The following is an 11,852-nucleotide window of genomic DNA, read 5'->3' as shown; positions in this document are numbered from 1 at the left end:
TTGGGTTTTATGTTGGATTGGACTTAAGTTGGATTGGATTGGGTTGATTTTAAAGATGTATGAGAGTGGTGAGGTGTGCGGGTCCATGGGCCACGTGGGTGACCCCGGACACTTATTAATTGAAAATGCATTGTATTTTTCGTAGGTTTGGGCTTTGGGGCCCATCCCAATTTTCGATTTTTGGGGGCATCTTACGTCGAGGGCCCGCTCAAATTCGGGTGTCTACAGGTGTGTTTGCGGTAAGACTATGCATTAAGGAGTAATATTCATAGCAATTATGTAAATAATGGATTAGTTGGAGTATGAGTTTGAAATAGAGTGATTAATTAATGAATGTATTGGACTGACAAAATATGGGAGACATAAGTCTACGAGTTATAAATGAGATTGGCTTGGGACTAAGAATAGATAGTAATCGAAAATAGGTAGTATTTATTATACATGTCGTGTTAGTGGAATCGTGACAAAGTTTGATAAGTATGATTTCAATTTCGAGGACGAAATTTTTATTAAGGGGGGGAGAATGTAACACCCTGAATTTTTAATTCGTATCTCGAGAAAAAAAATAGTAGAATTTTAAGAAAATCTTGAAAGTGGGATTTAGGGGTAAAATTTTAGGATGTTTCTGATCATTTTTAATGGAATCTGACATCATCATTAGATTCAAAATGATCGAAAAACATAGTTTAGCCTGTAAGCTCGCTCAAATGCGAGTCCGAATATAAAAGTTGCAAAATCCTCGATTACCGAGTCGGACTAGGCTAAAATAGTGACTTTTTGTTAGAGCAATAATTTTTAAAATTTGATTATACCATTGGGTTCATAACGAAAAATTATTCAATATGGACTATTTATATGCCATTTTTGGAGATCAGGAAGTCGAATTATCGTCAAAAATGAAAACGACGTAAAGTTCAGGGGTCACATCAGGCTAAAAGTGTAAATTTTTATGAAGACATAATTTGTAGAAATTGACTGCGCCATTAGATCCAGAACGAAAAATTAGGCGAAATAGAGTATTCATTTGTAAGTTTTGGAGTCCGGATGATCAAGATATCATCGATCAAAACAATAGGCGAAATATCGATTTCGTCCCAACTTTTATATAAATAAAATTTAATTTTTTTTATATATCTCATCTTCTCCAACCGTCCAACAACCAACGAAAAAAAAATTCGTTTTTTTTTCTTCGAATTTCAACTGTAGATCTACGACAAACGGTCCACTTTCGACCATCGTCGCAGAAGAGAAAAAGATTCGCAGCCTCGACATCTACAAAACCCACCCAACCTTTCTTCGTTTCACTTTCTATTTCACCCGATATTGTCAAAAATCAGCCGTATTTGGATACGAAAAGTTCGAAACTTTGACCTCGGATTTCGTCCGTTTCGGGGTCAAACCGTCTTCCGACGTAGAAGGGAGAAACGTCCGCAGCCTCATTCTCTACATAACCCAACCAAATTCCTTCCGTTTTCTCATCTTTTTCACCCCGTATAGTCAAAAATCAGCCGTATTTTTATACGAAGATTTCGTAACTTCAACCTCAGTTTTCATCGATTTCGGGGTCAAACCGTCTTTCATCGTAGAAGGAAGAAGAGACGAGCACATCGAGATCTTCAAAACTACCGGGCCGATTTCGAAAATCAACCGCTTCGAAGTTCGGTTCGTCTCGATTTTCGCGCCGTTCGCCTCGATTTCCGTGCACATGCTTCAATTCCGTCGCCTAGTGATTGTAAGGAACTCTCAATTTCTATTGATAATCGTAGATTGTGAAAATTGCATTTAGGATTTTATTGAAAAAAAAATTTTGGATGTATTTCCGAAATGTAAAATTCTTTGTTATTTCAAAAATTCACGCCAGAAATTGCATGTTTGATATGTTTAATTGTATTTTTAACAAATTATACGTGGGTAGGGTATTTGAATGGGTTATTTCCATAAATTGGGTTTTGTGCACTGCTTGGACCCCGTTTTGATATAAAATTTATTTTCTTTTTCAATATTATTGATAAAAATAAATTCTTTAGTTGGAAAATGTGATTTAATATTTAATGAACTCATATTGAGTTGATGAATATCAGAAAGTGGATGTTTTATTGAAGAAATTAAAAATTGTAAAAATCAGAAATAGGGAAAAAGGGCACGAAACGGTAAAATGTCAGAGTCACACCCGAGGGGTGATGTCTGCATTTTACGTTGTTGTGTTGTGTGTAGGTTGATGAACAGATATCCAGGGATAATATTGTTGGTTGCATGTTTATTTAAATTTCTGTTAGCGTGAGGCGCTCCGTTATGTTATTTATTTTAGGCCGAGTGGCCACACTTGCATGGTAGGAAACTGAATATCTATTCTCAACATTGTATTGTTAATTTGCCTTTTGTTTTAAAATGAAAGTAATATATATATATGTAGCTATTTTGTGAGCTGTTAAAGAGTCTGTGAATGCCTGAAGGGATAGTGCGTCATATCATCCGGAGTGGTGTACTATCCTGGGATGTACGGCAGGGACCACCAAGCTCATACGTGGTATGGGACGCGTATGATAGTAGAGTCACAACTGAAATCCGGGTTTATTCCTCTCTATCTTTATTAGTGAACTTGTAATGTAAAGGTGGTCGTATACGAATGGTTTGTATATTTGGGAATCACATGTACGCCTGATAGGCATAGACGAAGATGATTGGTCAGTGATCACTAACAATCTATAGTAATCGAACGTTCTGACATATCGAAAAGAGACCCATTGCTTACGGTCACGTCAAACGGCCAACCTGAGCCGGATAAATGGTCAACCAAACGTGGTAAGTGCAGCGACCGACCACAAAATCAGGAACTAAAAGTCAGAGAGAAATTGTAAAATCATGTCCCGACTGGGAGCGATCCAGTCGTGAATCCCAACACACTAATTCCAATACTCCACCATTGTGTATTATGTATCTGTTGCTTTACTTTGATATATAAAATGAAATGCATGTTTAATGTTTCCATTTGATCAATTAGATTTGTACATAAAGAAAATGGTATAGTGAGTACTGTTGATTGATGTAATGTCAGTTTGAAAATGTTTAGTTGCTCATCCCTGACCATATGTACCAGTTAATCGTACTTTATTATGTAAGACTTTGATTATTTTAAAATGATTCAGTATGCTTATTCGTTCATGCTAGGAGGGGTTATTGGTAGAAATTGTTTGTTTTCCTACTGGGTAACCATTGTTACTCACCATTTCCTTATCTATTTTTTAGTTTCAGATTCAGAGCTTGACGAGGCAAGTATAGAATACGAATGAGGATCATCTGGTTGGTTAGATAGACAGCTAGAGTTCGTCACTTGGTGAGTATTGGGGTTATTACCCCTACTAGTGTCGATTTGTTCAAAAAAAAAATTATTATAGATTTGTACTGAGTGATAGGAATTTTGTTAGAGTGAGGGATTCCTGTATAATCCCGTAAATTTCTTCTTCCGTACTTTGATCTACCGTATATTATTGGATGTATATAGGCTTCCGCTCGTATTCTATTTTGTATCTGTATGCAGGATTGTATGCCGTTTATCAGGTACTGATTAAACGCCTTGGATTGCTAACATAAATAGAGGAGACCATGCCGAAATTTCGAGGTACCACTTAGTACCTCGAGATCTGACATGGGGATTTGTGTTAGCGTTCGGCGGGGCGCCACACTATAACCCTTGGTGTATTGAGGAATTATCCATTGTTCTTTCAAGTAATCTATAAAAAGACCATGATTTACACCATCCTGATCAACACTCAATGAGGGTTGAACATATATCTAGGTTCTTTATCTTTTAAACTTTCCTTTAATAAGTGTATACAATTTATATTTCATCTTATCCTATAAGGTGTTAAGATTTTATTTTAGATGTTTAGCTTTATTTAATCATTTATAGATAATAATGAAATGTAATTGTATTTCTATGTTAATGTCTCAAAAAAGAACATTGAAGTTTATGGTGCACATATAAACCTAGATAAGTGATCTATGTTTCAATACGAATATCATTATGTTATAGAAATTACATTAATGCATAACACAATTGAATACATAGATATCTAAATTCTCTTTGAAACAACCATTTATAGGTCTTAAACAAGTTTAAATTACCCCCGAAATTTTCAAAATAATGTTTGAGGGTACAATAGTCATTTTCACATGCATTAGTTGATGACCATTAACTTAGTCAAGGCCTAATTAGACTTATTAAGTCACGCACAAGGGTAACCAATGTTAACTAGATCTTATCAAAATATGGTAATTCATAAATGTTGAATTGATCTTTAAATGTATTGTATAAAAGCTGATCTTTAGCATATGCTACAACAAATAGACCCTTAATAGAATCTGATTTAAAAATTGATTCTCAACAAGTTTTGAAACCAAATGGTACCATTTAAGAAATAGATTTTGAGTAAATTAGATTCTGGAATATATAACCAAATGGTTATATAATAAAACTAATTTCAAAAAATACTTATTTCTAAATCCAACCAGCACACATTAATTACCTTAATGTAATTGGTTTCAAAAATATTTAATGTTTTACATACAAATCTATCAACCTTTAATGCATGATAAAGTTTTAAACATGTGCTTATTGGATTGGATGAAATACTATTTTTATTAATTTATAAATACACGTTTAAACAATTAAACACATGCTTTAATGGTCAAATAAATGTTGTTAACCTTTAATGTATGGTTAAACACTTAAACACATGCATGCATTAAGATTCATGCAAATATCAAAATATTGTTAACCTTTAACCTTTAGTTGAACACTTAAATAAATTGCCAAAAATCATTATCCTTTATTGCATGCTTACACATTAAATTCATGCTTACATATTAGAATGCATGCTTTGGATGATAGGTGTAATATTGGTGTCGAATGGCCTAGATGCAGGCACCATGATCGGGATTGGATTAGTCATCAATTTAATAGTGATAAAGAGGTTAATCGGGGATGACCTCGTCATATTTGGGGAGTTTTATATGAAAAATTGAATTTTCATGTCAATATTCAACCTCTCTAATATTAATTTGACTGAATAATGATACACATCTATGACTCTGATACTAATAGATGGATTTTCTAATCCATTTCATTAGGATCTAGGCACCATGCTTCAATCAAATTAACAATAAAATGTGATTCACAAAACAAAATCTACATACCTTTGAATCGTGAATGATAATACGACAATCAACAAGGTGATCTTCTTGATGGCTCAAATGCCAATCTACAACAATGACAAAGAGCAAAATTGTATAGATAACTCTACCTCAATTCCTGTTAGATAGCCAAATAGATGAGAATTTACTATATTGCCTATAGGAGGGAGACGATTACCTATTTATAGGATTTTTTTTATTTTCCATACTTAAGCCCATCATAACGTGGAGAGATTTATAGTTCATTACTCTTGTGCTAAAGGAAAGTCAGGACCGACGTTTTGAATTGGAAACCATTAGATTATATGACGGTTCTCCATTTCGAACCTTATTTAATAAGTTAAGCAATTAATCAATCTATTAAAATAATATTGTGAGTTAGACTAAAATAATTTTCAAAATATAGTAATTTCTTAGAAATTACATATTTAAATTAAAACTATTTATTTTAAAAATATTTCAAATAGAAAACATGAAGACCCTTGACCACGTAAAATGACTCTTTACTATAAAATGCCCAGTCGAATATCAAACAAATATGCCAATTTAATGAGTAATAGTAATTTTTAATTGACATGTGGCACCTTGCTATTGATAAAACAGGTTAGTACACTCGTTTGTTGGCAGTAATCTACGTGGTGGAGATTTCATTTGAAAATGGAAGGATCGGATATGAGGAGGCGTTTTGATACGAATTGAATCTTGATTCCCAATTCTTAATATGGATTTATAGAATTTAGAGTCTCGGTCAGGAACTAGAGAGGGTGACGTGAGATACATTCGAGGAGAGAGAGAGAGAGAGAACAATGGAGGCCAGACTCTCAGCTTCTCTTGGTCTTCCATCTCCAACCCCCGATTACCATCCCAGTGTCACTGATTTCGACAATCTTTTTAACCATTTCAACACCCTCTTATCCACATCAAATCTTCATTCCATAAACCCTAACCAATCCAACAACAAAAACCCCAACAAATCCAAAACCACTCTCACCTTCTCTTCAACCTCCTTATCTTCATCTCCTCTCCACCAAAACCCAAAACCCAAATCTCAAAATTTCCCGAACCCAACTCTAAAATCAAAATCCCATCTAAAATCACTCATGAAAAATCTCTCAATTCTCGAAAAAGCTCTCATTGGAGCATCTGCAGGAGGAATGGCTGGTGCTTTCACCTATGTATGTCTCCACCCGCTCGACACCATTAAAACAAAACTCCAAACCAAAGGAGCAACAAAGATCTACAAAGGAACATTTGACGCCATTATCAAAACCTTCCAAACAAAAGGAATTCTGGGTTTCTACAGTGGTGTCTCTGCTGTTATTGTAGGCTCAACAGTTTCTTCTGCAATCTACTTTGGTACTTGTGAGTTTGGTAAATCTTTTTTGTCAAAATTCCCAAAATACCCATCTGTGTTAATCCCTCCTACAGCTGGTGCAATGGGCAATATTGTATCTTCAGCCATAATGGTTCCAAAGGAGTTAATTACACAGAGAATGCAAGCTGGGGCAATGGGTAGGTCTTGGGAAGTTTTGTTGAGAATTCTTGAGAGAGATGGGGTTATGGGTCTTTATGCTGGTTATTCTGCAACTTTGCTTAGAAATTTGCCTGCTGGGGTGTTGAGCTATTCTTCGTTTGAGTATTTAAAAGCTGCTGTTTTGAGTAGAACAGAGAAGGGTCAATTGGAACCATTTCAAAGTGTATGTTGCGGGGCATTGGCTGGGGCAATTTCAGCGTCTCTTACGACACCTCTCGATGTGGTTAAGACGAGGTTGATGACTCAGGTTCAAGGTGAGGTGAAGAATAAGGTTGTTGTTGCAGTTTATGGTGGAGTTTTAACAACTGTGAAGCAGATTTTGAAGGAAGAGGGTTGGGTTGGGCTTACTCGCGGAATGGGTCCTCGGGTTCTTCATAGTTCTTGTTTTGCAGCATTGGGTTACTTTGCGTTTGAGACAGCTAGGCTTAGCTTGTTGCATCAGTATCTTGCACGAAAGGAGTCTTATGGGATAGATGGTGTTCCTGCCTGATTCAACAGTTCTGATTGTTCAAGATATTGGAAGTCTCTTGGAGGTGATATTTATTGTTTCGTTCTATTTTTTTCTTCTCATTTGTATTGAAAATTTTATTAGATTGTCATCCTGTTTATTTTTTAAATTCTGCCCTATGTTTAAAATATTGTATCGAATGAATGTTTGGTCCCGCAATGTTTAAAATATCGTGTCAAATGAATGTTTGGTTCATGAACAAACAGATACTGTATTGGCCGATACATTTTTATACAATCCAAATACATTTCTGATGCATTCAATGTTTTGTATCGATCTCGGGCGATACCGATACGCATCGGCTGATTCATTGTTATATTTTAAACCATGGCTGTGCCCTCAATATTGTGCATTCCTTGTAACTTGATCTTATATTTGGTTATAGAGAGTTATTTTTTAATTAATGCATCAAAGATATCCTTTTCTCTAAAAAACATTCAATGTGAGATATCGAGCTCATGCTGGTACTTTATTAGGTCGAATCTTGGTTTTCCTTTGCTTTTCTTTTTGGTTTTATTTATTTTTGTATCTTATTTCCAGAAATATTGTTATAGACTATTTCAATGTGTCTTATATGCAAGGAATCAAATTTTGTTCGAATCCCTTAGTTATGCTTTTAATACTAAAGGCAGGGTCCTTGGATATTGCTTCCATTTGCAGTTCGTTGGTCAATCAGTAAACTAAGAAATATAAGGTCATTTGAGGGGATGGAGGAATCTTTGCATGATCCTATCCTTGCAGTTAAAGGTTGTATTTTCCTTTGATCTAGAAGCTATAGCAAGTTCAAATGGGACTCAATGTGATGTAGGTAAGGAGAGTAACTTGCAAGAGCGTATTTTTAGTATTCTCGGTTTGTGATTCCTTTGGTGTAAACAATTTAAGGAGTTTAGGGGTTTGTTTTTTTGAAGGTTTTCTGTTTAGAAGGGAGAATGTAATTAGGGAGTGATTGTTTTTAGTTCTCTTTGCATGTTTGTTGTATTCTCGTTTGTGGACAACTTGTCCTCTTTTCAATAAATTTAACTTATCAGAAAAAAGAAGAAGAAAGAAAAAAGAGTAAGTAGGATTATGTGCATAGGTTGAATTATCTATTTTGCTTTACTTGTTTATCATTTAGCTTAGTTGCAAGTCTCCTTGGCCTCTGCATTACTTTGTACGTTCTCTGATTTTTTAATGAAATTTTTATACTTTCAAAAAAAAAAAAAAAATTGCTCGATTTGGAGCATACAAGCCATATGATCATGTTAAAGTATATTAAGCTATATTGAATGATACAATTTTGCATATGTATGCATTGTTGATAGCTCATAGTTTCATTTTTTCAATAGTTATTATTATTGAAGTTTTTCATTAATCTTGATATTAGTAGTTTGGTCAGTTCAACCCAAATGTGTCATCCAAACTTACAAGTTACAACCATGCTTATGCACAAATATTGTTTGCTGAGGCCACCTAACACATTTATATATTTACAGATCACATAAATTATGTACTTGCTTATCCATATATATTGTTTGTTTTCTACTGGATTTAGGTTGAGAACATGATCATCGGGGTGAGTACTGATTTAAATTCAAGCAAGCTGAAGGAAAAAATGAGCAAAGTTTGAATGAGAGTAAAAAGGCTATCTTTGAAAGTAAAGTATGAAAGCAAGCTATCGTAGAGTTTGAAAGAAATGGTGTAGTTCTCATATCTGTTGGGTGACTGAAGAAATGATGGTATGCCATTTGTAAGTTTTGAAGATTCCCATATCTGACAGTTGTTAGGATCAATTGTTTAACTTGCTGAATTGGGAAAAATAAATTATTTTTGTGCTTCTATTTCGTTATTTTATTTTTATAAATAATTATATATGGCTGTGATAACAAATATTTGCTTGACAAGTACACAATTTATCTTACTGGATTTTCTTTTGTTAAGCTGGAACTTTCTCTATTACCATCCATGTTATGCTTCTACATTGGTAGATATTTGGTTGAAACTCCAGCTTGAAATGCTTAGGACTTTTAAGGGCCACCTTACTAGAATCTCCTGAATGTTATGCTAAGGGTTAATTCCTGTTTCACTATTAATTTAATGTATTGCACCAATAAAACAGTGGTGATTTGGCCAGAATAAAATATCAGAGATTTAATAAATTCAACAATATTAAAAGTTTATAATCTATTAGATAATCCAGGGAATCTCAAGAGAGCCTTAAATTCATGACTCATGAGTGAGATGATCCATTTTTTGCAAGGATATTTACCATCTTATAATACCTATGGAAATGCTAGATTTTGAGGGAAGCAGTAAAGAAATAATGGAGGGCATAGGAAAGAGAGGCTGGTCAAGGTCAAATAATCTCCTGCAGTGAGGGTCTATATGAACCTAGCTAGAAGTTCATAGGCTGTAGATTCTGAAGACTTAGCTTTGTGGAGTGGAGTGAAGCTTTTTTGGTTGGATGAGGTTAGTTTTTGGAAGAGAGTGGAAGACGGTGCATTTTATCATCTTTGCTAAGTAGGGAAAGAAGGTATTTTCCTTATACGTGAAAAGGGGGGTTAGTTTAGAAAATTTTTGGAGGTTTTCGTTGGTGCTTTTGGCTTTCTCATTTTTTTTGAAAAGGTTTCTTTGTCATTCACTTTTTTCTTTAGTCTTTCCAGGATTGGATCTTTTATCCAAATGCTTGCCTAGTTAAGAAAGGAACCTTTAGATGCAGCAGGAATCCCTAGAATCAAAGGTTACCCTACCAATTAAATTGGTTGTCTTATCCATGACAAATGACCTCGAATGGACCATGAACAAAAAATGAAAAATCAGAATGTGTCAAGAATGAAGAGTTTTTGGGTATTGGGGAGCCACCACCTAGTTATAGTTCTAGGAGCCAAAAATGAACGTCAAATTTGATTTGGGTTGGTCCACAGGTAAGAGACAATGGGCAAGGGTTCAAGTTATAGGTTTCAGAAGGTGTTAGGTACCAAACCCGCCTGATCAAAGTGATTAGTCTTTATTACGATCCAAACTAACTAAAGATTAAAAAGAGAAGACTAAGGTCTAGAGCCCTTTTTGAGGGGGATTTCATCTTCATCATTTTATGTCTAAGTCCAAAAATTAATTTATAAAAAAAAACGTTTGAATATTTTGCAAAACCATGTTACTTTGTTGCATTGTTGTTGTGGTGTGTAGTAAGTAAAAATGATATACACCTTGTAAAAAAATACACTAATACTGAAAGGCACAAAGTAATGGTGTTTTTTATTTGAAAATATAGCGTGTAAATATAAAAAACACACCATAAACACAAAATTAATGTGCCTAAGACAAAAACGAGATTTTAGGGGTTTTTTAGCCTTGAAAATATGATTTTCTCAATCCAAATATTGCTATACCTTTCCCCAAACAAGGTGAAATTATTTAAAAGGGTTAACAAGATGAATTATTAAAAACAATTATCACGATGGTCTGAGGAATTACTGAAGGCAAGAAATGATGCCAAATCGGTTCAAGCCTCACCATAGGGAAGGGGATTTACCCAATCAGTTCAATTTTCACTTTAATAAAAATAATTACCAACACGGTAACCTTTCCAAAATGGTTGAACACCTATCTTAAATTACCAAAACAACTCATAACTTACCATAAGCTAGAAAAATACCAACCTTCCTTAGTCACTAAATCGGCCGAATATCTACCACCAATGAATTGAATTTTCAAACTTTGAAAATCTTATTATCCTTGAATTGGATCGAAGGCATGTAAACGTATTCTAAAGGAAGTTTGAGACTTCAAATCTAACCCGATTCAATGGTCCGAAATTGGCTTTTTGGGAACCATGTCATAGCAAGATCAACATAGTCATGAGAAAAGAATGGGAATAAAATAAGAAATCTCTCTCTTAATAAAGAATGGATGCTTTGACTATAACCTGCAAAAAAAATTAAATCCATGATCATGAACTTCTTTTTGGATTTCATATTGTTTTGAACCTTCCACGCTTTAATTGTATCAATGGATTTTCGTATTCAGATTGATCATGAGAGAGAGATTTGATTTCAATCTTTATTACACGATACATGTGATGGTTACAATCTCAGATTGGACCTATCACGTATAAACAAGTCATTGGTATAGAATATGAGAAAAGAAATAAAATAAATGAAACTTTACCGTAATTTTTACTCAGTGAACTCGATTGTGATCGAGTGTGTCTGCTAGGAATCCTTTAGAGGACGTAAGATTAACAGAGAAGAAGAGTCTTTCTTGCATTAGTTGAATGGCAAAGCAACCTGCTGTTGTTCCCTTTCCATCATTCCTTTTCCTCTAGTAAAGATGGGGCTAGGGCCCTCTCTTGACTTTGGTTCTTTGGGTGGAGTTGAGTTGTGTAAGAGATGGAGAGTTCTCAAGGGTGGGATTGCTAGAGAAAAGATAGACTAAAGAAAAAAGTGAATGAAAAAGAGCTTAGATTTTTTTTCTTCTCTTTTAATTAGGTCTACTAGGCTATAAGAGAGTTGGAAAAGGGAGAAATAAGGATGAAGTGATGAATAAATTAAGAGACGTGGAGAGAGTAGTTTTTTTGATCTGAAGAGATGAAGAATGCAACAAAGGACATAGGATTTTGTGTGCTGAACACAGAAAGAGTGA

The 11,852-nt window shown here is 34.5% G+C and overlaps 1 protein-coding gene across 1 annotated transcript; it reads left to right on the top strand.

Moving 5' to 3' along the window:
* The first annotated feature begins 5,831 nt into the window (after nt 1-5,831).
* Nucleotides 5,832-9,050, top strand: MFL1 (Mitochondrial substrate carrier family protein). The gene is made up of 2 exons (XM_086431856.1): nt 5,832-7,260; nt 8,767-9,050. Exon 1 carries the CDS (start codon nt 6,000-6,002, stop codon nt 7,215-7,217), a length of 1,218 nt encoding a protein of 405 aa, XP_086287982.1. The 5' UTR covers nt 5,832-5,999; the 3' UTR covers nt 7,218-7,260; nt 8,767-9,050.
* The last annotated feature ends 2,802 nt before the right edge of the window (nt 9,051-11,852 follow it).

Source organism: Akebia trifoliata, chromosome 2 (genome assembly GCF_017979445.1).
Source record: "Akebia trifoliata isolate Shusen 1 chromosome 2, ASM1797944v1, whole genome shotgun sequence".
NCBI classification, from domain to species: domain Eukaryota; kingdom Viridiplantae; phylum Streptophyta; class Magnoliopsida; order Ranunculales; family Lardizabalaceae; genus Akebia; species Akebia trifoliata.
This window is presented reverse-complemented; position numbering and strand designations above follow the sequence as displayed.

What these genes read in the sequence shown, in the direction of transcription:
- MFL1 (XM_086431856.1), top strand. Translation starts at nt 6,000, where the DNA reads ATGGAGGCCAGACTCTCAGCTTCTCTTGGTCTTCCATCTCCAACCCCC.